The following is a 26,178-nucleotide window of genomic DNA, read 5'->3' on the forward strand; positions in this document are numbered from 1 at the left end:
TATTGGTGGTGTTAATGAACATTTTTAAGAACTAAATATGTGCGTGACATCGCTGGCTTAGATTTAAAATTGCACCAAACAAAGGAGGAGGAATAAAACTGATCAAAAAAGACAACAATTAAAGTCGAAGGGGAACGTGGAGTCAGTCACCAAGTGTTAGTCACTTAATAAGCCGTAGTAAAAGTAGTTTAAATGTTTAGTTATACGTTGTCTAAGCCTACTTATGTTCATGAAGTACATGGAAGAAAGTCTTTAATGGCCAATGCACCAACATCAATCTCTGTTAATCTCTCAGCGAAATTGATCAGCGAGCAGGAACAGGAGTATCAGCTCTTGGAGCCGGTTCTGCGCCTATTCCGCCTTCTTTTTGATAACTGAGGATGCGCGCCTGAAGGCCGGTAGCCGATCCAAAAGTGCCAACAGAATACTGCCCGGCAGTCGTTGATGTTTGTTGATCAACTCCTCAATAGCTGTGGCAACCTGGCAGGGTAAATATAATCAGCAAGCACCAGGGTCAAGTGTAGCCTCCACTCACCTTGTTCTGTAGATCCTGCGGCGTGAGGTTCTCATCGTATTCTATTGGCTTGCCCAAATACGTGCGAAACTTTACCGGAAAGCCGCCGTAGATGGGATAAACTGGAATGCGAACCTTGTTGTACAAGCGCATAAAGAAGTTCCGAAAGATGCCCACCTGCCGGAAGCCCTCGCGCAGATTTTGCGTGAAGCAGGGTATTATGGGGGCCTTGGCCTCCAGGGCAACCTTGGCGAAGCCCACACGATTGCGCCACAGCAGCTCGTAGTAATGGTCCCCGAACTGTGCCTCGTAGACGCCGCCCGGCGAGATGGCCAACAGGTTGCCGTCGCGCAGAATGCTCACGCAGGACTGCACGGTGCCGGGACTGACGTGGAAGGCCTCCGAGATGGTGCCCCAGCCGGGCAGCTTGAACAGGAACCTATCCCCGATCGTGTAGATCAAGCGCTCGCGCTGCAGCAGCATCCTCGAGTTCAGATAGTACATGTCGATGGGTATCGCTCCATGGTAGTAGACAATCAACGCCGGACCCTCCTGGGGCACATTCTCCAGACCGATCACCTCGTAGCCATGATAGATTCTCGCATGGGCATCCCAAATGGCGGCCACTATTTTCCGGCCCACGCGCCAGAAATTGCGATCCGTTTGCACAGCTCGCATGATCACCTGCCTGATGGAGGGAGGGAGCGGAGCGGAGGGAAATTGTTAGTTAAAGTTAAAGCCATTGGGTGAGATTCGGTAGCCAGGTGGGCAGACTCCACTTGGGGTGGGATCAGCGGGTCGCTTCGCTCTCAAATTAATTGCCAAAAATTGATAAGTTTATTTAAATTTAGTTTCTCAGTTTCGGTGTCAGCAGGTGTTATCAGCATCAGGCAGATGCCTCCTATCCTCAGTGGACGGAACAACTTATAAATCAATTTTGTTGGCCGTTGCAGAACTGCGTTTGGTGTGGGGATGGCAGGGTACAGGGGACAGGGGCCTAGCTCTGCCACTGATAACAGTTTTAGCAAAAAAAAAATAAAAATAATAAAGCTTTTGGCCACTCGGTAAGCAAACAATCACCGACACACACAAGCAACCGAATTCAGCAGCATAATTCGAATTCGAATTCGAAGTAAATCGATTTGATCAGCGAATTTTCCGTGGTTCAGAGATCTCAAGGGAAAAAGCAGTAATAAATATGTACATACATAAATATGTACATCGTGTGCAAATGTATGTAAATAGATGTATCCATACATATATACATTATACCTTAGTCCCCTTACTCCACGACTTCCACCTTGTCTGGTGATTACAAGTACAAGTAACGGTAGGTGTATTTGAGGGCGAGGGGGGGTGAATGGCGACGTTGCCAACCATGACCATGAACTGATAGTCCATAGCTGCAGACTGTTATCGAAACACAAAAGCCGCAGAGAAGCCAACAACAGGGTCATGCGAAATGCGTTTTGCTTTTTGGCATGTGTGTGTGTGTGTGTGGGAGGAAATCTTCTGCAAATGCAAGCCATAACTGTACTGTCATGCTTGTGTGTGTGTGTGTATGAGAATTGAATCCATCAATGGAATCGTTAATCGTTAGATTCTAATTCCAAACATCCGATATGGGATAAAACGTTTAGTCTATCTGCTATGGAGAGCTTTTCAACTAAATAACATTGAGAACGAAACCGGTTCTGCAGTGAAAGAGTAGAAATTAGAATTTCAAAATAAATAGAAGCACACAAGAACGTGCACACGTAGACACACACAAACACACACAGAAAAAGAGAGAAGTAAAAGTCGATGTTGATCACTTGATAAACATTCGCAGTCGTCGCCGCTGTATCTAATAACGTCGACGTATCCAATACCAGGAGCGGACTTGTAAACCCAAAGGGCAAACGGTATGGTAATTATGGGTGAAGTGAATCCAAGAGAGTTTTTCGCTCAGTCCATACGTTGCGTGTGTGTTGTTCTCCGCCTCTGCCGCTTGGTGTTCCGTTTTAATTACAGTGGAAAAACGAGAGACAAGACGCATAATGCATAGGTCTGCAGGGCTTTCAAACCGAAGGGAACGAAACGGAACGGGGCTACCAAAAAGTGCTCCATCAGCATGAGAGTTCATTTACACCTGAAGAAGAGTGGCCTACGGGTGCGAGTGCAATTGTTGATGTTGCCATTTGCTGTACATATTACTGTTGTTCTCCGAATGTTTATGTGGTGTAAGAATTGCGTACCTGTGCAGCTTGTAGATGAATAGCACCAAGAATGATATGTATATGAGGGCCACGAAGACCAGGGGCAGCAGGAATGTGACTATCAGCGGCGTTAGAAAACGATAGAGCCACATCGAGTAGTCCAGGTCGATGTAGGAGGCTAAAAGGTGCATCGGAAGAGAATTTGTGATTAGCTGGTGGGCTCATGTGCTCTGGTTCAGGAGTAGTTCGGTTGAGGTGAAACACAAAAAAATATCCGACTTCTACTCACACAACAGACTTTGAAGACTCTTGGCAATATTCTCCAGGAACTCCATATTTGCTGTACACTTTGCTAGACTCTGATTAAATTAAACGTATGCAGTGCCGATGCTCGGTGAATTGTATGTGGGATGGGATGGCCTCTTCTGGCGAGGTTTCATTTGTTGTTATCGGGAAGCCAATGGCATGGCCGAAGGTTTCAAAGCCAAATACATATGCATATACGTATTTTATGTATTTAAATAACGTCTTGGCCTAATTTTCACCTGAAGCTTTACTTTCTTTCTCTCGGTTGCGCTCCTCCGCTTTGGTTGATTTCTGCTCATTTAAATCGGATTCGGAACTCTCGTTTCGTTTTGCCCTCTTCGGGTTCTGCCTGACGGTTCGTTCGGTGGTTTGTTTCTGGATGGAATCCCATTTGGCGGCACACTCTCATTAGCATTAACATTTGAGCCGGTCTACGTACATTCTATGCACTCGAAATTGTCTCATTTCTCGATTTTGTGTTTGCGTTGCAGCAGCAGCTATCCTCTAGCGGTGTGGTTGTGGTGTTAACAAAACGTATTTGTTTAATTGCCGTTCGCAGCCAGCTGTTGAGGCGGTCGCCAGTGTGACCGCGGAGTTATCGATAAGATATACCGACAGACGCTCGAAAATATGCCCTTGCATTTTCAAAATATACTGTATATCGTAACTCTCAAATAGTTTTCCTCGATTTGTATGTTCTACTTGATATTACTAGTTAGTTAGGAGTCTCCGCACTGAACTTATAATTTTATATTCTCTACAATTAAGCTATACATTAAAGGAGGAACGTTGTGAGTCGCCTTCAGGCTAGACTGATATTGCAGTAGAGTGGAATGTTTCCCTGTAGACTAGTTTGGTCTTGAAGTGTAGTAACCTATCGATGTAATCGTCCAGCCTGACAGTTGGGGCCTATCACATATAGCATTTGAGGCTGCTAAAATCAAGAATCAACTTTAAATTATATTATAATTTACATATTAAATAACATCAATTTTTGTAGGTTTTCGGCCCACGAAGCAGCGAAAAATGTAAATCTCTGGTCGTACGCGCTACATAGTATATGTGAACTGATATTATTAAGTGTATTATTTTTCGTTGACGACGAACAAACAACGGATAAGGTTGTGGGCTGTATCAGCGATAATATGTTGATAAAAATTAAGCGTTAAGCGCCCAAACACAAAGCAACAAAGAGACTGACCTAAAATTGACACCGCCAGCGCCACAGTTTGCCACTGCCACTTGGGGACAACGGACACGGTTCCCTCTTCCTCCCTCTTCCATCTACGTCCCATCTCTCCATCAGCATCCTGTGCCAGCCGCATCATGTGCGTGATCTTCTTTTACACCAATTCAAATCCTCAGACCGGTGGCTACAGGCTCATTCTGGCCTCCAATCGTGATGAGTTCTTTGCACGTAAAACAGTGGCGGCCACCGAATGGCCCAATGCGGATCATGTCGTTGGTGGTAAGTGCGGTGCGATAATGCATTTGCTTTAATTTTTTAATCTGAAACTCCTTTTGCAGGCATTGATCTTGAGCCGGGTCGCGAGGGCGGCACCTGGCTGGCCATTGGAAGCGACAGCGCCAGCGCCAGTGCTAGCGGAGTGTTCAAAGTTGGGGCGTTGCTCAATCTCACAGGCGAGCCTAAGCCCCGCGATGCAGTTGGTAATCAAAAACACACACACACACACACACCACACACACACACACACGCATTGTTTCATTTTGCTTTCGCCGAACTTTCACCTAACTTTTGCCTCAAACCTTTTTCTGTTTCCCATTTGAAGCGCACAAGAACATTTTGCAACCAAATAACCAAAACAACAACCACAACAGCAGCAGCTGCCACAGCTGCCCCACCAAGAGGCATGAAAATAACGAACATTTCTTACTAGGGCGCGGCACCATTGTGGCGGACTTTGTGTCCCAGTTCGATGAGCCAACGAACAGCCTGAACTTCAACCAGAGCCTGCTCCAGGACTGCACCAAGTACAGCGCCTTCAATTTTGTCTCCATTGAGATTGGGTGAGTGCACGTGAACGCATCCTCCATTCCCCCCCCCCTCTAGTCACATTTGCCGCCCATTGTAGGCCCCGATCCGTGCCAGCCCAGATCCGACTGCTGAGCAATGTGCCGCCCACGCTGAACGAGTTTGAGGAGGGCAAATGCTATGGCTTCGGCAACAGTCTGCCCGGCACACCCTTCGAGAAGGTGCGCTTTGGCCAGCAGCAGTTTGCCCACATTGTGGAGCAGCATGGCGCGGACAGCGCGGAGACACTGAGCGCCCAGTTGCTGCAGCTGCTCAAGAACAAGACGAAATTCTGGCCAGATGCGGAGCTGCAGCGTCGGGCACCCAACTGGGGTGAGGAATTGAGTGCGCTCAATGTGCACATTGTCGATCGTGGCTATGGCAGTCGCACGCACTCAATCATCCTCGTGGACGCCAACAATCAAATGCATTTCTTCGAGGAAAACTTTGAGCCCGAAATGAATCCGCAAGAGCTGTGGAATCCAGTTACAGTGGTCCACAAGCATTTAGGGGGGAAACTAGTCTAATAATTGATAATAATAATAAACCATTTTGTGTCTGGAAATGACTACGGCTACTCGGTATATAAAGATACGGCAACTAAATACGTTTATTTAGTTATATATTTTTGTTGTTTTTTAGTAAATTAACAAGCGAGAAAATCTGCCCCATCCCGTGGCTTTTATCTGTATAGCTTTACGACCCAAGTGCCAGTGATTATCCCTCTATTTCTTGCCAACTCTGCCAGTGCCAACCTCGGCACCAGCGCCACGCAAAACATTCTTAAAATTGCGCGAGTTCATTGAACGTTTCCTATACGAAAGAGACAAAAAGAGAGTGAGAGTGAGAGCGAGAAGGAGTTACGGATCAGCGTTGAACCTACCTTTTGTTCAGCGTATTCCTGGTCAGTGGTATGTAGGCATACGGATCCAGCTGTCCGCGCTTCTTCATGTCCCCTTTGGCCTTTTTGCTGCTGTACTCACTGCCCGCTGGCCTCGCAGATTTCCCTGAACGCACGGACATGGCATCTGTTGCTGGTGGAGCAGCGCCTGCACCCAACTGCCGATGAATACCCTTGCCACCGGCCGTGTATCTCGTGCTGGTGCTGGTCTTGCCGGAACGCGTGCTTTGGGCATCGCTGTGCTTGCGCTTGCGCTTGCCACTGGCCAGTTGCTGCTGCTGCTGCAGCTGCTCCTCGTCGCTGGAGTCCTCCTCCATGCCGCGCTTGGCCTTGCCCTTGCCACTGGCAGCTGCCTCAGCGTCACTGTCCGCCGAGAAGTCCGAATCCGAGTCGGAATCTTCATCGCCAGCCTTTCCACGCAGTGCCTTGTCACTGATAATGAGACGTCCGTCATCGGCAGTCTTGAAGCCGCCATTGGCCAGCTGTGGCTTGGCCTTTACGCTCTTGCTCGGGCCAACTGTGGCAGCGGATCCACTTGCTACAAACGAAAGGGGAATGACGATTAGTACTGCATCGCGCTGCTTTCGTTCAATTAATATTTACTCAGCACATTGCCAATGGACTTGAGATCGGCCAGATCGACTATCTCGTCGGGATCCTCGCGTATGTAGGTGCTGCGCTGCTGCTTGGCCTTGCTTCGTCGCTTGCCAGCGCCAGCTGTGGCTCCCTCATCCTCGGCATCCATTTCCTCCGGCAGATCCGAGTCCGAATCAGCCAAAATGTCATCAATGCTGTGAGCAACAGAAAGAAGATCAATGAAAGTCAGACAAAATCCGACGAAATTCGCTTACGTTTGGCTCTTCTGCTCCAAGCCACCGACGAGCTCATCGTCGGAGCTGTCCGCTTGTGCGGCCGCCTCGTCGCTCTGTTTTTTGCGCGTGTCGCGTCGCATTTGCTTGCGAATCTTCTTGAGGCGACGATGTGTGATTTCATCATCGCCGGGCACATAGCTGGCCAGCTCCTCGGTGGTGAAGCGTTTGCACAGCTTCTTGAGGAAGTAACCGATCTGAATGCGGCAATACCGTTTCGTGTCCTTTGTCATGGCCGACAGGGAGCGCATCTGCAAAAAGTTAGAAGGCCAATCAGTGAGTGTGCAAGCCAGAACGTTGTGGCACCTACAATCGTCTCCAGGTGGTTGGCCACCAGCGGTATGGGCATCACTTTGATGAATGTAATGAGGAAGGCGACAGCAGCCTCCGATTGATGGCGCGACTTTTGCACGAGGAACACGGACACTTGCTGCAAAATGAACTCGAGTGTGGCCACCGTCAGATGCTGGCCCTGCTGCTGCACCACGGCCCTGAAGGCGAGAATTGTGTTCGTAATCAGCGACTCGTCGCCGGCAAACCCGGCCGTAAGTATGTCCATAAAGTCATTGATTTTCTCCGCCTCCTGATACAGTTGGGCAATGAATTTGATGAGCTGCTCGGCCACCTGCTCCTTGCGCGTGGAGAACTCCTTATAGTTGAGCACAGCCTCCGGTATGGCCTTCATGACCAGCTGATCATTGTGCGTAAGATTGCTGCGGCACTCAAGCAGCGACTTCAGGCAGCTAATTGGAAGATGTTTACAAATGAATGAACGTTTTCTAGTGGCTCTGGCTGATGCTTACTACAAACGCGAGGCCTGGCACACGCTGCAGCTGGTGGCGAATGCCTCGAGCAGCAGCTGCTGCAGGGCATTGCAATTCTTGCGCGTAAACTTCTGGCACGACGGCAGCTCTGAGGTCATCAGCTCACGCAGCAGCCTAAAACGAAACGCGCATTAGGGACCAACATTTGTGTGCATAAAATCGTAGAACTTACTCGTAGGTCTTTCGCTGTTGCTTCTTCAGTTTCTGCTCGTCGCGGGAGACCAGCTTGGACTTGTCGTTGCGCAGCACTGGGGCCATGTACTTCTCGAAGTAAGCCTCAATCCCGCGACACTTTTGCACCCGCACAATTGCCGCATTGATGTCAAACATCGCGTCATACTCGAAGCTGGCCACGGCACTGCTGGCCAGCTGGCTCTGTGCGCTCTCGAAGAGTTCCGCCTGTATGTCGGCCGGAGCACGGCCAATGTACAGCCGAATCACCTCCAGGGCCCGCTTGCGCTGATCCGCCTCATACGAGCCATTGGGCTTTTGGCAGTAAATGTTGAAGAGGCGCGGCAGAAAGTTCTTTGCGTACTGCCCGATGGCCGTTAGGCAGCTCTCGCTCTGGCCATCGCCGAGCAGCTCGAGCAAACCATCGTAGATGGGCGCTCGGAACTCGGGATTCTTCTGCAGCACTGAGCCAATGGTGGGTGCCAGCTGGCGCAGGTACTCTGGGTCGCGCGGTTGCCGGCAGAAGCCCGGAAAGAGGCCCCACAGCTGGCAGCACAGCAGCTCGTATATGTGCGACGATGAGGTGTTCTGCGCCGCGGCAAACTCCTTCCACTTGTCCTGGCAGTTCGTGGCCAGGGGCACAATGTGCTCCTTGAAGAACTGCAGACTCGCACCCTTCGCACCCTCACGCAGCAGGGGCAGCAGCCAGGAGCGCTCCAGCTGCATGCCGCCCTTGCCATCGGCCAGGGGAATGGCTGTCAGCACCAGTTCGGGTCCCAATGCCCTGATGCCGCTGATCATCGTGTGTTCAATCTGCAGCCTCATGCTGCTCTGACTGTCGTACCGCTTGCCGATTGTCAGCAGCGAGGGTGTCAGCTCGGCGCTGAAAACAGAAGAGAAATGATCAAATTTAGCGATAAATCTCATGGGGAATGCTGCGTTGACTCACGCAAAGTGCTTGCCGCATGCCTCGAACACAATGGAGAAGATGAGGATGACATATTTGGATATCTCGCCAAATGGTGCGCTGAGCACTTTGTGCAGCGCCCCAATGATGCGGGAGACGCTCTGTCGATGGCGCTGTGCGTCTTCGGGCGTGGCGCAAGCGGGCGTCACGCAGTCCTGCAGCAGCTCCTTGATGCAGTTGGAGACACCAACGACAAGCTCGCTGCGATCCGAGAGCCACAGGTCGGTGGTGCACACCTCGAAGAGGCGGGGCAGGGCCTGCATGCAGAGGTCCGGCCGCAGCGTGGCCAAGTGCAGGTGTCCCTCCTTGAGCACTGTGATCCAGGTGAGCGTTTGTCGCACATCCGAGCGATCCGGCCGATACTCGTGTATGGCGGCCAGCAACTTGCCACAGAGCGTGGCCTTCAGGTTGGCGCTGCGCGTGAGGAAGAGCGCATGCAGCGCCTGGAAGCAGCTGGAGCGGACCATAATGTTCGCTGCCGTCATTATCGACAGCAGATTCTCGCACACGGAGCGTATCTCCTCTGTGCGGAACCCTGACAAGGTGTCCTTGAGCAGGGCCAGTGTGTGGAGCACTGTCGTCTGGGCATTGGCCAGCACCTCGGGCTTGAATTGGGCCAAACAGAATTTGGCCACACGAACGCTTGCCGGATGGTGATTCACTTTGGGTTGCTGCGGCTGCTCCTCCGACTCTCCTTCGGCGGGCGGCGCAGGAGGCAGAATGAAGCAGCTGCCGTGGATGATGGACACAATGGCGTGCTGTGCTGCTTTGCGTATTTTCGGCTTTGAGTGAATGGTGAACGCGAGTAGAGCATCAAAGTATTGTGTGGTGGAGCTGTAGGTCCATGTGGCATAGTCCTGCGCACGCAGCAGCACTGACATGCAGCCAATGAGCTGCAAGATGGCAATTTGTGGTCATGGTTAAGGCAGGATCTGGCAGGAGAAGCACGAGTCCACTTACATAACGAATGACCGACTGGTTGGTGGAGTCCATGAAGCGTTTCAACAGGCTCTGGGCTGTGGCAGCCGTTTGGCTGAAACGTTTCCTCAGCACCGGAGCCGGCACAGACTTGATGCCCATGGAGAGCAGCGCGATGCCTGCAATGGTGTCGCGCTCTTCGGTCGAAGCTTCGATTTGCTCCATGAGCAGCAGAAAGTACTCGGTGGAGGACTCGCTGCCGCCATTCTCGCGTATAATATCAGTGAGGGCGCTCAGTATGGCCAGCATTTCCTTGTGCAGATCGGACGAGGCCCGGAAACCGGTGAGCAGCTTCTTGAAGCTCACATTGCTGCAGCTGCTGTAGTTGGATGCGAAAGTTTTGAACGTCCTAAACGTCGCTGTGGGCTGTGTGCCCGTGGCGGACATTCCGTCGTCATCGTTCAGGGTGAAGCTCATTAAGCTGCCTGCCACATCGTTGACTGTTGTTGTCTCCGCATTGTAGGCCTGACGCTGTTCGTGCTTGTGCACTGCCTCCAATGTGAGGGCATTGGGGGCGGACACAGCCGCAGCTGCAGCTGTTGAGGAATCAGGGTTAGGGATAGACAGGACAACAACAACAGCAACCGGTTGCACTTACCCAAACTCAAATTTGGCTGAAAGAAGCGCGACTTTGCTTTGAGGCGATGCTTCATCTGGTCCGGGTTGGATTTGGCCGACTCTCCTTTGCGCCATGTCTTGCCCTTGCCATGGCGTTTCAATTTCGAACGAAATTTACCCATGGTTATCAGAAATCTTCAAAATAAAGGCCGCAAAGTTAACTCACGAACCCAACCAAACACGTGCAATGCAATCGGTATGAACGCGAACTTATCGATCAAAGAATCCGTCTCACCATATTAAATATACCATCGCTCTCTCAAAATATACTGAAAATAAAACGTGGAAAACCAAAGTCCACGATTTTGATATTCTCTTTAGTGTTACTAGCAAGCTAAGACTCTAAGCACTGAGACTATAATTTTGTCCAGTTGATACATTAATTATCTAAAATTCTGGCTTGTTTTAATGATTTCCTTTTACTACATTTCTAATAAAGTAAGGTTGAAACTGAAGGAGTCATCAAAAAAAATTAAACCTAAAACGCGTTTTGTCCACCGCATTAGTGGTATTTTCGTGCTTGCTAGACACTGTTCTAATGCAACGGTCTGGCAGCCTTGCGCAACCAGTTGAATGCAAAAGAAATAGAAGAAGTGCGCAAAATAGATTGTATTGTTTTTTTATGTGTATATGTGACATTGTTAAAGCATTCCCAAGAAAATCGGCAAATAAGAGTGAAATTGTATGTTTATTGTGCAGAGTGCAGAGTGCAAACGTCCAGAAACAAACACAGTTCGAAAAGCAGCCCAACACATTCATATGCACATACACACACGAACATACGGAGCGACATTGAATGTGTATGCACACAATCGTGCAGAGAAACGGGAAACTCAGTGACTTGTGAATGTGAGTGAATAATTGTGAGAGAAGGAGAGGAGCCGACCAAGCCTGCAATAGGATAATTGATAAAACAAAACGCGGGCCCGGGCCGACGACCAACTTTGCGTTAAGAGCAGCTCAAGGATTCGGATAATCAGCAGGCGGAGGCGGCGGCAGAGACGAAGAACAAACCTCAAGCACTAGAGAGAGAGAAAGAGAAAAACAAAAGTTGTTGTTGCTAAAAATAGCAACAAATAGACGAACCCTGCGCCATCGTTGACGCAGGCCACAGGCGCTTTTACGTAGTACCTTAATTTCGATTTGTTTTCCAATTGGTGGTGGCTACAGTGTCTATTACCGTTAGCCTGGGAGTAGTGACAAGGCGCAAACTTGATATCCGCTCACCTACCGCACCTCGCACCTCTTCCCCAATAACAACAATCGAAATCAAAATTATGCTTTTGAAATTTACAAAAACCAGTGGAGCTGGCAATGCTGGACCGGGCTCCGTGGCGGGTTCCAGTTCATCCTCAATGCAAACGACAACATCGTATGCCGCTCGCGGAACAGGTTTGTACCTCCTCCCATGTATCTTTTCGTCTTACTAAATTGTGTAGATAGTACGTGTACCTTTGATGTACTTACATATGTATCTATGTACAAACTTACAAACATACATTCTTCCATATCTATTTTCTGATTCTTTGTAGGCTGTTTATGTCTATTTAGTTTTACATCTAAGGTAGTCTAAGGTAGTGGACGTGGACAAACAAAAATAGACCTCGAACCCGAAAGCAACAATGCATACATACATATGTACATATGTATGTTATTTACACCCATCCGTATTATCTGATCTCCTTTATAAAAATGTGTTCTGATTGATTACAACTTTCCCCTACCTAACCTGCCCCTTTTCAATATATCTCAATACATCGAACGAAAGCATTTGATTGCCTGCCCCCACAAATATTGCGACATTGAGAGGCGAATACGCACGTGTACGAAGCACATGCACACACCCTCATATGTATATTAATATGAATAGATTTTATGAATAAGGTACATGTGTATGTATGCATGTGTATAAATATGCTGCATACAGACACACTTTATTGGCTGTAAGTACTGTCTAAATCAGGCAGTAGCTCATAGGGTCCTTTGATATTTAATTCATCTGGAATCTACATTGTAGATTTACATACATACATATATCATAAGATTACCTATTCAGAAGCTTAATAACGGGTGGTACAGTGTTGCGGCACGTGTTCCGCAAGCCATCATACGAACTCCTAACGCTCTGCGGCTAAACCAGGGAAATATAGCTGCATTTATGCCAGTTTGAAAACTCTTTAATCGGAGATCCTGACATTATTACCTGTACATTATTAATGTACTACTTTAATCGTTTGTTTAATTCCTGGCAAGTCAGCTGCTGACTGGTTTAGCCAGTACTTAATGCTCTCTCGCCAAGGCAGAAACAGTTCATTGGGCTACCATCTCTGTTTGTTTATCTAAATTTCAATGTTGAGTGGAGCACACGTGGCAGCAGCAACAACAACAAAAACAAAAACAACAGCAATAGCATCATAAATGATAATTATTGCTGAAGATACAAATAAAAACAAATATACACACACATACATACGTATATATACGTGAAGATGGCCACAATCCTTCGCTGCGTATTTACCTTTTTCGCTGTTTGCTCAGTATTCCATTTCTCACTTTCTTCTTCGGAAGTCACTTCGTTTAACTGTCTCCACCAATTCCGCTATCCTGAGCCATTTGTTTGCTCGTTCCAAGTCTCATTATATAATTAAATAGATGTTTTTTCATTCCATTCAGGTATGTGACACTTGGATGTGCCCTTTGCATATGTACCCCCCATGGCGGTTGTATGAAAAATAAATAAATACATGGCTTCCTTATGGAAATGCAATGCCAAATGGCTTCGTCCTGTATTTAAAAATCGTTCTCCATCGGATCAGACAATTATCCATCTGCCATTAAATACATAAACATATTCTTATTGCCAACATGTCGGTTCAGTCTGCACGCAACAGCTGATGCAGTGACCTAATCAAATTTCCATTCAAGTTTATTTTTGTATCCTTAGTTATCGAGTGTGACAATTGATTGGCACTTTCCTTTTCGCTTTCCTTCGCAGCGAAGCCCTAAGATCCTGCTGACGTTGACAAAGACGCACAGTGGGGTCATAGTGGGGGTGCAAATCATCTCATAGGGAATATTACAGACTTTAGGACAAAAATGTGCAAATAGGTATTCAAATTTTATGAACACACTGCAGCTTTAAGTTAAGATTATACAAAAAATTGTTTTTCAAAAAGTAAAAAAAAAACAATTTTCTTCTTAAATTCTTGATTTGTTCTGTTATTAATGTAGCAAGCTGAAATTGCTGAAGGCCCCACTGTGCGATGTTTCTGTTCTCCCGCTCTCTCCCTTTCTCTCCCTTTCTCAGCCTGACTGTCTGTCTGTCTGTCTGTAAATTGCATTGAAAGTCTCGTGACTAGAATTGAGTCAGCAATTGTTTTGTTCACCCTCGCACTTGCCCGCTCCCGTCCCACAACCCCACTAAGGTTGGTTAATTTAATACAATTTTCTGCTCTCTAGATTAGTTAATGATCATCGTTGTTGTTGCTGCTGTTTGTGTTGTTTTTTCTCAGGTTACAGACTGTTTTGGTATTCACAGACCGACTGCGACAATCGACAACAATCGACGGCGACGACTACGACGACTTGAATAATTTCAAGTTAGTTAATAAACTTAATTATGTATGAAAATCGTTTTATTTTCTATTGTTGATGCGACAATATTATAGTTCACTCGCATTCCTCCCCCTGCTCCTACATATACCCATACACACACACACACACACTCCCCTCTTCCCCCCCTGTGTGGCAGTGCCTGAAATTAAATTGAAAATAATAATGAATGGCAGCGCCAGGTCAGTGTCTACAACAACTAAGGTACGACTTTTCGATTCCAACAGAGCGACTTCTATTCGACGACGACCAATCTCAAAATTGCTGTCAGCAAAACAACATCACCAATACAGCAAAATGTTTGTTGATTTTTCGGTGTGTGGGTATGTGTTTGCGCACAAAGAGATTCAGATTGAGATTGAGAGAGAGAATTAGTTACTAACATAATGTTAGCAAAGCCGAGGAGCGAGACCACCTTACCTTTTCTTTCATATTCCTATATATACTGACATTCATATGTGCATGTGTGCGCATGTGTTTACTTTGTGCCCGTCGACAACAGTGCTCTCTCCTGCTCTCCCTCGCACTCTCTCTTTCTCTTGCTGTTACTTGTTGATGAGGTTGGCTTTCCCCCAAAAAAGTATCAAGCTGAATCTTCTCTTATCTTCTCTTCTCTTCTCTTCTGTTCCAACGCTGCCTCTACTCTCTGTTTTGATCTTCGCATTTTATTTATTTTTTTTTGTGAGCCCACCTCAATTTGTTTGTTGTTGCGCTGCCACGCCACTGATGAGTGCAAGCAAAGACAATAGTATAACAGTACAATGAGGTACCATATGATTTTTTGGCACTCGAAATTTCTGACTGGCTCTTCTAGAGCTGGCTCCATTCTCTCTCGAAATGTTGTTTAAAAGCCAGAGAGAGAGAGGGAAAGAGCGCTGTAGACCCAGCCGCTCTTTCGTACACATTCAGATCTGCTTGCATACATACATACACACGTTTTTTTTTAAAGCGCTGTCGAAATATACCCTTCACTTGATAAGTACCATCGACTTTTGGAAAACGCTTGCCCACAAACACTTAAACCATCTTATTTTGTATATCCTTTATATTAATACTATTTTTGTCGATATGGATTTTGGACATTTTTGCATAAAAACAAAACAAATACAAATCTTCAATACAAAAAAAATCGTTTCGATTTAAAGTTCCAAAATTCTCATTTTTAAATGGGGAACAGAATCCTTAATAGAATCCACTTCATCATAGAGAGCATTTCTATTCTGTTTGGAGGGATTTCGAGCTGTCAGATCATTTGGAAATTTCCACTTTTCTGTTTCATTGCAAGGGCTCTTCCTTTTCTTGAGCTCACAAAATGGATCAGACCTGTTCGAAACGTTTCACAAACAAGCGAATAAAAATATCCAAATAAAGGCCATTGTAATGCCGGTCGGTCGATAAGCCTCAAACTGAAATTAATATATCGCCCCCATTACTGGCCAATTATTTTTTGGTATTTTCTGTTGTCGGTTGTTGCTGTTGTTTCTTGTCTCCGGCTACAACGAGAGACATAAAGTGCAATCAAAGTGTTTATTGGGGGCCTCGATGTCGTATCAAACTGAAGAGTTTCGAATTCAATGTGACCGTGTTTTGCCCCAGTATAAATCCATGAGTCACACAACTTCAGGAGACAAAATCCACCATCCGCATTCGCAGTGGGGAAATGAATTCTAAATGGACGAGCGATGAGACTGCCCCAATTCATGGAATAAATGATATGCAAAGCGCAGTTATTGAATGAACGGCGCACTGAGCTTTGCAGTTTTAATGGAAATCGTAGAGGGGACGAAGCTGTTTGGCATACGTTTACACCTCACGACCGATCTAGCAGTTACAATTATTAAAAAATGAAAACCGAAAAGTAAACTTTCAGCAAGATTGAAAATCTTGTTCACTTGCGATTCACCATTACAAATATTTGATCTGTTTCAATATATTTCCACATAATTCAATGAAAGTTATTTATATTAAGTTGAAGCCCAACAAGTTTTAGTAAGTAAAATATTAAAAAATGAATGAAGATGTGAAACACTCGCATCGAATGGTCGCAACAATAGTTAGCAGCGATATTAGTAGCACTTGTTATTGTCATTTGCTACGCCATTAAAGCCATTAAGTCTACTCCTCTCCATTAACTGCATCAACTGGAGGAATAACAGCCAGGGGAGGGCCAACGACAATTGCAAGTTGAAGGCCCATACGCAAGCCTGATAAAACGTTTCTTCGAAATTGGTTCGGAGCAGAAAACGGGCTTACACTGATTTTTCTCCCCACTACGCTCTCAGAGACTTGTCCGGAAATGCCGCTGAGTGCAAAACTGTGCTGGCTTTTGTAGTGACGTTTTAGTCATTCCAGGGAGTCCCCCCCAGCAGCCAGTTTAGCTTGGAAAATAATCTAAATGCTCGGTGGTAAGGGAAGGTTGATAGAGAATGAATCAATGGAATGTAAATGATTCTAAGCAGATTATTAAATATCCCATTGCAAATCTAGCATATGAACATGAGCTGAGGGTCAGCGTAACGGTGCGTTTCCGGAAATTCCAGCTGGAAATCTGAATGGAAATTCGGCTAATTGAAGAAGATAACATCTTGCGATTGTTAACAGTTTTGATAGAATAATTATTTGAGGGCTATCTAACCGATAATAAGTACCAACGTACTTCTCAACACAGACTTATTAGACCCGGTACTCGGCCGGTAGTTAGCAGCTTATTTCGCTTATAGTGATATCCCATCCCGATAGCTGATATTCGTCAATTCAAATTTGAACAACATCTGAACCATAAAAAAATGTCACAAATATTTTGATAGTCATTTAACTAATAAACCTTACAATAACAACGCTGATTCGATGTTTCTTATTGTTTATTTTTTTCTTTTTTGTCACTCAAAGGAAGTCAAATTTCTTAACGGTGTGACGTCAAGCCCTGGCACCAAACGACACTGAACCATGAGATTTTATTAATTTATTAATTTATATTTTTTAATTATCAGTTAACCAATCGCTCGCTAAGATACACACATATGTATGTACATATGTATGATGTACATATGATAAAGTGATTCGATTCGATTATCACATTATCCTTACTGTCGTGAGCGTTGCCTTCCCTCTCACCCTTTGTCTTGTGCAGCAGGGCTCATGCTGCGGCGATCGAGAAAGAAATTGAGCCGACAGCAGCTGTATAAGAAGGTATAAAAAGGTGTTCCCATTCATGTGGGCGTCCGTGTTGGCTAATATTTTTCATATGATCGTGAATATTGCATTTTGAGTTGACTAACAGCGGCTATGCTCTCCACCGATTTAAGCTGAGAACTCGATTCGGTTGTTGCAGCAGGCGGCACTCATTAGGAGTTGCAGGACTTTGTCCTTGTTGCACCTCGTTTTGCACTCGCTGACTTTCGCGCACTCAGATTTGGTCGCGTTCACTTTATGCACACGAATGAAACCTGCGGCCTGTCGAGGCTGTCCTTTTATAGCCTTTTGTTATGATGGTGATTTTGCGTTATCTGGGCCTGCGCGAATCGCAGCCTCTCGCTCCACGTGGTATTTATTTTCCGCGGTAACGGTTTAGGCTGGTGGGGTCCTAGTCCTGTCGTCCTAGTGCATGTCCTAGTGAAATCACCCGGTGTGCTCCATGCACCTTTTTCCTGAGAAAATAAGTCAGTGATCCCTCTCTTTCAAAATAATATTAAAGACAAGTTCAAATCGAATTTGTTGTTGTTGTTCTTCTTCGATTTTGGCTATCTGGTTTATCACGATTTTTTGTACTTTGGACCAGATCCAAATCAGAAAATCTGTTTGCATACATTTTTGTGTGTTATTTTTCTGCGGACGAGCCCCACACTCGGCGATAGGCAGCGAAAAGCAAACAAAAGCAGTTGATGGACAAAGGGGCCCGCCCAGCCTTCAACAAACAGTGGGAGTTGTATGTATGGATGTGTGTGTGCTCGTACGGATCTTGCTTTAGAGAGGAAGAGAAAGAGAGGGAGAGAGCGAGATCATTACTCTACATCAGTGATGCCATTTTAGCTTATTTAAGGATACACACACCCCCTCTTAAAGTGCAATTGAGATTATTTTTATAGTTTATAGTTTTTATAGTTCATATTTTCAGGACTTTATCGCTACTTATGCATGAAGCATACGAACAGGATTATTGTCCCCTTTCCAATGAAATATAACCCGACATTGTGGCAAATTTTGAAGTCTTTTATGTTGACCGATATTGATGGCATGGCGGATCATCACATCATTGGCCGACAAGCAACCGTTTCCAGCAACTTGCTGTACTTGCGATTCCAATGCTCGAGTAATTCTGATGTTAAGAAAATTGTTCCTGTACAAAGTTTCCCAGATGAAAATAACTTTACAGCTACCAAAGTCCAATAGATCAGTTTTTGGTAATCTCAACAAATATTGTTATTTTTGTTATTTTAAATGTTGTTTGATGCCATAAAACAAGGTTATGAAACTAACAAAAATGTGCACTGAAGAAATACAAATTCCGTTTCTTTTATTTGTTTCATGACTGTGAGTACAAATTTAAATTTTCTTTCAAAAAGAGAAAAACAAAACAATTAATTTTCTTAATTTATTGCTAATTAAAAAAAGAATGCACGCCAAGTTTAGCCAATTGTTGCGTATGGCTCGAATCTAGCTTTTATTGAATCTGAAATTCTGGCAGCACTGCTCCTACATTTGTGTAGAGCTGCTGTCTGTGTGGAGAGGAAAGCGTAAAAATGTAACCAAAGGACAACAATTAGTTTGCACATTTTGTTTTTGTCCAAGTCATTTTTTTTTGCGCTGTTGAGTATTGTCAGAAATTTCACAGAGAAAAAACAAACGAACGCAGAAAAGATCTGGCTAGAAGTACATAGTCAAAATGCGAATGAGCGATACCTTTTCCAAACGCCCGCCCCAAGGCCATGCCGCCATCTCACACTTAACATTGAGCATTTCATCAAGAGCTAAATCATCAGCGATCTTCAAAATCTCTAGAGAATCTTTTTCAAATCACTCAACAAATAAGGATTAGGTGGCACATGAGATGTCTATGTACTTATGTATGTATGTACACATGACGGACGTATGTACGCTGAAGGACTTCTGAGACGGTAATGAATCGACTCCAATCAGAAAAATAGATTTCCCAGAAGGAGAAGCTAGAACAACGTGACACGAAAACAACGAAAGAAAGAGGGAAAAGAATTGTAGGAGCGATTTGGAGCGGAGCACGTCAGAGAATCCGAGGCACGCGCATGTCACGTGACGTTGGGCCACAACAGCTATAACAGCGTCAAGCACAAGAACAACAAACAGCCAGCGACTCGACTCAATCAAAGTATTTTGCGTTGCCTCAATCGCAGGCCTCTGGGGCTGACTGGGTCTGGTCTCTCAGCTCCTCCCCCAGCTAAATTCACTTGGCATCCAGAAAGCCGAATCCGAATCCGAGTCGCGTAGCGTCGCAATGCTATGCTCGTCATAGTTATCGCATCGCATCGCATCGAATCGAATCGTATCACGCTCCACACGAACACGCCAAGGCGCTCACATGCGTTCGCATGTGCATGTGTTGGTACCGTGCCGCGCTCTGGCCTCTGTCTGATGCCCCCTAATCGTAAACACTGGCCGGGTATATTGGGTTCACGTAGCGTTAGGCAAAACGCAAATGAACATTCAGTGTTCGGCAAAGGGTGAACACAAAACATTGAAGGCAAATGTAAAAGCACCCTTACATATGTAATTACATACATATGTACATAGATAAATACATATATGTATGCATAACGGAAAGGGAAGCCTTCATGCTGAAGAAATTGTAGGGTATCCTATGGTCGAAGCTCTCTACTCTTTATCTTCTCTCTCCGCACTTGTCTGACCGTTGCCGTAAACCTTGTGTGTGCGTGCGTTTGTGTGTGTGTGTGTGTGTGCGGGCGTGCTGTGCTTCCTCTTTTTCTTGGCACTGCCAAAAATCGAGAGAAGCGCGAGTCAGCACCGAAAAAAGTAAACAAAATCTTATCAGGCAGTGCCGTCGTCGTTGTCGTTGCCGTCTTCTGGTTTAGCACTCACGCCCCGCTCATAAATAGACATACAGACGCACAAATGTAAGTATGTAAATATGTATGTACATACATGTATGTATGAACATATGTACATTGGACGTCTGCTGTAAAGAATTTCACAATATTGAGCGAAAAAAGAACAACAAACCCCTGAGCGGAGCAGGGCGTAATTAGACCAGTCCCAGTCTGAGCCGTTTTCTAGCGCGGCAATAGCTGCACAATGTTCTAGCTGTTATTTACAGTCCTTGCTAAACCCCCCCCCCCAACAAAAAGATTATGAAGCTGATGAACGATCACACGGAGTTTCGATCTGGTGTTGATTTGGTTCAGGATTCGAACTATCTCATCCATCATCAACCGAAGCATCAGCGAGCTGAGCTGTGCTGACCAATTTTCGTTATGTACGAGTTGAGTGTTACACGTGTCGTACGTACATACACGCCAGAGCAGAGGTCGAAAACACATGGCCAGCTCAAGGCAGTCTAGCATAAACCTATAATCTTACACGAAATGACAAATACAAGCCACAAATTAAATGTTTGGAAATAACTATCAACAACAAGAAAAAAAGCTGCTGCCAAAGCAGACGAAAAGTAAAGTTTTGCTCAGTTTAAGGTACATTCGTATACTACTGGTCAAAATATTAAGTACTTACATAAACATACATACCATATAGCCTTTTTTGGTTCGTACGCTTGGTCCATAGAGCAGGATCTAAAACAGGATATTTCGGTGTCAAACCGTTTTTTTTTTTTTTTTTTTTTTTCCCAGCGTAACGCAACGCCACCACGCTCAAGTAGACTCCACCAAGCTTCTCTCTACCTTAGGCAGAGGGTCGGTAAAATTATGTAAAATTACCGGTAAGAAATCCTCAAAATAATTAATAGATGCAGATTGATAGTTTAATGGCAATTGTAGGATATGGAGGCTATACTGTCCACTCTGGTACTGGACTGACTCTGACGGACTCTGCCCAAAGTGTGTTAACTTTTGTGAGCAATTTTGATATGTGAATTGTAGCCACAAGTGAATTTTATTAATTCGTTCACTGCAGCGAACCATTCGCCTTCTTCACTCACTCAAATCAATTCCTTTGAAAGGTGATTCCCAGAGTAGATTCGACCAATGCGCTAATTAGTTGAAGGCTCTGGGCCAGTCACGATGTTGTTGTTGCTGTGTTTCTGATCATTGATCAGTGAGTTATGTGGGTGTGGCTCTGGCTCCATTCACAATGTGTACGATGATTAAAGTGATGCCGATTCGGCGCGATAATCGGCAATTTCAGAGGCAAACAGAGAAATTATAAACTTTTGTTGTTTTTCATATTCGTATCAGCCCCTTGCTTCCACGTGACGCTACCCACAAGGCATCCCAGGCACCCTCACCCACACATAGACTTAACAACATACATATCTATCATTCGGCACCTCACCTGCCCCGGAAGTTCCAAATATTCATAGAGAACTTGAGCGAAATGCGCTCTTTGTGGTCCCTTATCAGCGTTCGAAATCGTACCTGCCGCTGCTCCACGGGCAAACTCTCGCTTCCCGCTTCGTGAGTGTATGTGTGTTGCTGGGGGTAAATCGTGTGTGCACACACACACACACATTCACTACAACGCCCTGCGCCTAATCGAGCTATTTGCATAATCTATGGAACGGCGATTCGAAGACACAGACACGCGCCCCAGACACCACTAAGTGCATGAAGGAGCAGAAGATAAATTAGCTAATGGACAAGAGAGAGAGCTGGATCATAGAAAAGTCCCAAAAACGAATCCAAACCTAAACTAAACTTAATTCTCTCACAACATAATTTCAATGCCGAGGCCCGCTGTTAAGCAACAGAGACCAAAGCTAACAGAGAGCAGGAGCACGAGTTGAGAGACTCACTGTTGTTGTCGCTTCACTGTTATTGACATTTTGACTGTTAACGTTACTGTTATTGGTACTCTGTTGTCGGAGCATGCGTTTAACAGCTGAGATCACCGTCGGCCAATGTGGCGTATGCGTGATATCAGGCCGCCACTGTTGCCATTGCTATAATTAACCAAAACAACAGCGAATATCGCCGAAGCATTTACACACAAATTGTTGGCAAATAAATAACTAAGTGAAAAAAACGACTGTTCAAAGGCCTCCATTTGAAGTCAATGCTGTTCTTCTCTTGTCCGTTAAATGTGTATGTCCGCCCTTACTACAGGAGAACACCCTTGCAGAGGGTATTCTGATGTTGAACAATTGCCTGCAGCTGCAAGGAACAGGCAACCCAAGTATTTGAATATCCAACAAACGAGTATAAACGCCTCTCCAGAGCCTTCATCTGCCAGATGGGCTGTCATTATTCAACGGTTTCCAATCTGGCAAGTGTATCAAAAACTTCGGTACGGAGCTACTGTTCCTTTCTTCTTTTGTTTTCTGCGGATTTTATTTTACGAGCAAACCCGTAAAAAACTGCCAGAATAAACTTTTTCAACAACAATCCATGTCTGGTGCTTTTTTTTTATGGCTGTATGATTTTGTTGTTGTTATTATCGGGGTTCCTGTACATTTTGTTTTGATTTTTTGCTCTGATTTGATTTTTAGAAGAACCGTTCGCACTGCAGCACACAGGAATTTTACATCACCTTTCCTATAAGTTATAAAAGTATGTACATATTGTACATACATATTTACATATGTATTTATGTGTCTTTGAACAGAAAAGTCCCTAAGTTCTGAAGCTATAAATGCTTCACGCTGATCGACCAGATCAAAGCACAAAATTCGTGCAGCTGCCATAGGAACTATCGGTCAATAAACAAAGAAGAAAAATCCTGAAATATACTTTCAAATATATCGGAGATATTGAAAATACTATCGCTAAAAGGCTCTCTCTCTGTCAGCATATCGAATATTTGTTAATACGAATTTTAGTTTTACTAAGCAGATCGAATTATTCATGGCTCAAAAATACACATAAATATTTCAGAACATCATTTATTATTAGGATATCAAACATAGCCGAACAAGATAAAGTCAAATGATGGTTTATACCAGAACAAAGTAAACTCTTTAGCAGAAACTTAAGTAGCAGCCCTCGGATGGAATTGCTATAATGTTACACAAATAACTGGCCGCAAAATATATGAAAAGTTGTTTAAAAAGTGTAAACCAGAGCAGAGAGATTCTTCCAACCTCTTTATAAAATATTACATTTTATCAGCGATCAGTCTTCAGACTTTTCAGTTTTTTACGTTATGTGCCATGCAACTGTTGCATCGAATACTGTGTAAATATATAGCTGATGGTGGTGAGTGGCCTGCTTATTGGTCGTATAATTTACAGGGTATATGGAGTTCGTTGCCGCGAAGCTGCTTCCTTACTGGTTTCATTAGGACTTCGTTTTGTTTAATAATGTTGTTAGCGTTTTATTGTCGCGTCCCGAGTCGAAAACCCCAGTTCAAAGCAGACGATAGACAGTGAGAAAAAGCGAATGAATGAGGAATGAGGCGGAGATGTCGGAGAAGACGGTGGAGACGGTGAATCTTCGCGTTAATCGATACGAAATAAATCATATAAAGTCGTGATTAACCATTTAACATGATTAAGATGTTGAGATCTATACGTACATACATGTATGTAAATAAATATGTACATACAAACGCCACACATAATGTACAGCACCAGAACCTCTGATATATATGTACATAACGTTAACTCTCCCCTCCCCGTGAGGAAAAGGTAAAAGTAAAGGTAAAGGGCCGCTTGCTACATCTCGTTCTGGAATTTCTGTTTGATTTGCGGATATCGTGGGGTGGGGCTGACAGAGCTGAGACGCACATTTCAAGACGAATTATTGAAAATGCTTTTGGCAATTCTGGTGGGTATACTAATTGGGGTGCCAATCGAAACAAATCGCAGCGAGGCACATTAAATCGGTCCGGAGGCGGCGCACATTCATCATTCATCAAAGTACAGTCCGTGTCAAAAGTGCCACGCATTTTCACAGAAAGCAAAATGTCTGAAATCAATGGCCAAATGCCCAGTCCTTGGGCTGCCGCAAGAAAGTTTTCCCTTTTTTTCTTTACTGACAACAAATTAATTAAATTACTAAAACTTAACCATTTTTACTTCTGGCTCGTCGCACATTTGTCATTTAGTGGCGGGCGATGTATAATTTATAACATTTTGTTCGTTGACAGAACAATCCAATGACAATGATGATGATGATGATGATGATTATTATTGCATCTCATGTACAAGTATTATTTTGTGATTTTTGTGTCGGCTGGTTGTTGTTTTTTTGCTGCTGATGCTGCTTCTGTTGTACCAGGGAATGTATTATATTATACCCTACTTCTCGGCCCGAGTGCGTGGCGCGACGACCTTAGCGATGATCGGCCCAAAGAGCAGCAGCAACACGAAAAACATTTACTAAGCATTTTCAAGGTTCAAGGTTATAACCTGCACTTATTAATACGGTTTATTGTACTTTTGCGTTCCTTATTTTCACCACTGCACCCTGCACCCTGCACCAGAGCCCCTGCACACCCTGCACCCGGCACCACTAGCAGCAGTGCCAGTAACAATACTAGTACAACAACAACAACAACTGGAGCAACAACAACTTCCACATACATATAGTAGTCGCTTGACCCGCAGGAACAATTGGCTTCTATAATTATTTATACGATGTTTCATTTGTTTTGGAATTTTTCCATTTTCTGAGATTGCAATTTGCAACAAACAAAAAAGTAAGCAAAAGCAAACTTCATCAGCTCATTGACGGTGGCTGGGAAGGGGCATGGAGATTCGGTGGGGAACTTAATAGGATGTTTAGTCTTAGCTGAATTAGCAGTAATAACTACTCGAACTGCGTAGCTGACTATAATCAGCTCTCGGTTCTGGGACAGAGAACGAACCAATCATTTGCGTCATTCTCAAGATCGCTGGACTTTGCGATGGTACATATGTAGAAGATGCCATGTAATGAAATGTAAATGTAAAATGTAAATGTAGATGTACATGGCTCTTGAGCTGAATCCTTTGAAACAGTTCGCCAAAAGGTACACAATGCCAGAAACCTTTAAAAGTCAATAAAAAAAAAACACATTTCCATTACAATTTGAAGCAATTTGTTTTTAAATGTATTGCAGGTAATTACATTTAGCCAATGGGTATTTAATGATGTTATAACTATTATAATATTAGCAAACGATAATTGCTATAACAAATTATGATTCCTAAGAGATTTGGGACAGTCGTGGAGCTGCCTAAAAATCGAATTGAAAGACAATTGATGTTGTTAAATGCAAATGTTCACCGCTTATGGCGCTCCTGTCTGTTACGTGCATGTGTGGATGTGCGTCAGCCATAGGATCCATCGTTATTTGTCAACAGCAGAGACAAAGGGCAAATCTATGCCAGCAGCAGACAAGGATGGGCGTCAACGCTGCGGATGAGCATTATGTACCCCAAACGCTGCTACACAGGCGCCACCATGCATCATTTTGAAATGCTAAAGAAAAAGAGTTATCATCCGCTGCTGTTGTTGATTTCGTTGTTTCTGCTGCTCCTCTGCTGCTGTGATAACACCTCTGCTACCGTTTCGCTCCCGCCAGCTCCAATAAGACTTAAGTGTGTTAAGAGAAATGCATATTTTTGGCCCGAACAAGCCCAAAGTGATCAAATTTTAAAAATATATTTGCTCTCATATGTACATAGATAAATATGTGTGTACGTACTCGCAATAGCTGAACAAAATACAATGTGCGTACGCGTACTCGTCTGCATGCCTGTGTATATGTACATTTTTTGAAAATTCAATTGAGTTTGAGTGGGTATGGATCCGTCGTCCACTGTGCCGTGCCGTCCATCGGCAGCCAAGGAGAAATTAACACCATTGCAGCTGTTGTTATTGTTGGCGCGCTACTGAAAGCCGCGGCCGACATTATTGGCTCTGGTCTTCGTGAATACGAATACTCGTGCGTGTGTGTGTGTGAGAGAGAGCGAAGCAAAAGAGAGTGCGAGACTGCTCGAGAGAGCGTGAGCGCGAGCGTGAGCGTGATCTTAATCTCCCAGCTGGGATCTCAGCTGAGGCCCACACACACATTCGTTGAAATTTGGAGAAAATTCATACATAAAT

General features: G+C 44.7%; 4 protein-coding genes across 7 annotated transcripts in view; 2 read left to right on the plus strand and 2 right to left on the minus strand.

The window, feature by feature from the left end:
- Nucleotides 1-178: 178 nt before the first annotated feature.
- On the minus strand, nt 179-3,568 carry LOC117588482 (transmembrane protein 68). The gene is made up of 4 exons (XM_034279782.1): nt 3,002-3,568; nt 2,752-2,890; nt 536-1,202; nt 179-480 (listed from the first exon to the last, which is right to left on the minus strand). The coding sequence occupies exons 1-4, from the start codon at nt 3,045-3,047 to the stop codon at nt 352-354; spliced, it is 981 nt and encodes a 326-aa protein (XP_034135673.1). The 5' UTR covers nt 3,048-3,568; the 3' UTR covers nt 179-351.
- Nucleotides 3,569-4,051: 483 nt separating this feature from the next.
- On the plus strand, nt 4,052-5,615 carry LOC117588481 (transport and Golgi organization protein 2). Of its 2 annotated transcripts, none has more exons than XM_034279780.1 (4): nt 4,052-4,486; nt 4,546-4,686; nt 4,809-5,046; nt 5,112-5,615. In XM_034279780.1, the coding sequence occupies exons 1-4, from the start codon at nt 4,345-4,347 to the stop codon at nt 5,575-5,577; spliced, it is 987 nt and encodes a 328-aa protein (XP_034135671.1). In that variant the 5' UTR covers nt 4,052-4,344; the 3' UTR covers nt 5,578-5,615. The 2 variants fall into 2 exon arrangements, with proteins under 2 accessions (XP_034135671.1, XP_034135672.1); XM_034279781.1 differs by having other exon boundaries at nt 4,071-4,486; nt 4,917-5,046.
- Nucleotides 5,616-5,655: 40 nt separating this feature from the next.
- On the minus strand, nt 5,656-10,583 carry LOC117588476 (RRP12-like protein). Of its 2 annotated transcripts, none has more exons than XM_034279773.1 (10): nt 10,359-10,583; nt 9,743-10,290; nt 8,765-9,675; nt 7,817-8,698; nt 7,624-7,758; nt 7,131-7,563; nt 6,803-7,071; nt 6,555-6,742; nt 5,934-6,489; nt 5,656-5,863 (listed from the first exon to the last, which is right to left on the minus strand). In XM_034279773.1, exons 1-10 carry the CDS (start codon nt 10,498-10,500, stop codon nt 5,776-5,778), a joined length of 4,152 nt encoding a protein of 1,383 aa, XP_034135664.1. In that variant the 5' UTR covers nt 10,501-10,583; the 3' UTR covers nt 5,656-5,775. The 2 variants fall into 2 exon arrangements, with proteins under 2 accessions (XP_034135664.1, XP_034135663.1); XM_034279772.1 differs by having other exon boundaries at nt 9,743-10,296.
- A 338-nt stretch (nt 10,584-10,921) lies between these two features.
- Nucleotides 10,922-26,178, plus strand: part of LOC117588475 (nuclear factor of activated T-cells 5) — a 36,868-nt gene continuing 21,611 nt past the window's right edge. Inside the window, exon 1 of one of the 2 annotated variants that reach the window (XM_034279767.1) lies at nt 10,922-11,770. In XM_034279767.1, coding sequence (XP_034135658.1) covers nt 11,656-11,770 — 115 coding nt within the window. In that variant the 5' untranslated portion in view covers nt 10,922-11,655. The remainder of the gene's footprint in view (nt 11,771-26,178) is intronic. The other variant, XM_034279769.1, reaches the window with a different exon arrangement.

This window comes from Drosophila guanche, unplaced genomic scaffold (assembly GCF_900245975.1).
Source record: "Drosophila guanche unplaced genomic scaffold, DGUA_6, whole genome shotgun sequence".
Taxonomy (NCBI): Eukaryota; Metazoa; Arthropoda; class Insecta; order Diptera; family Drosophilidae; genus Drosophila; species Drosophila guanche.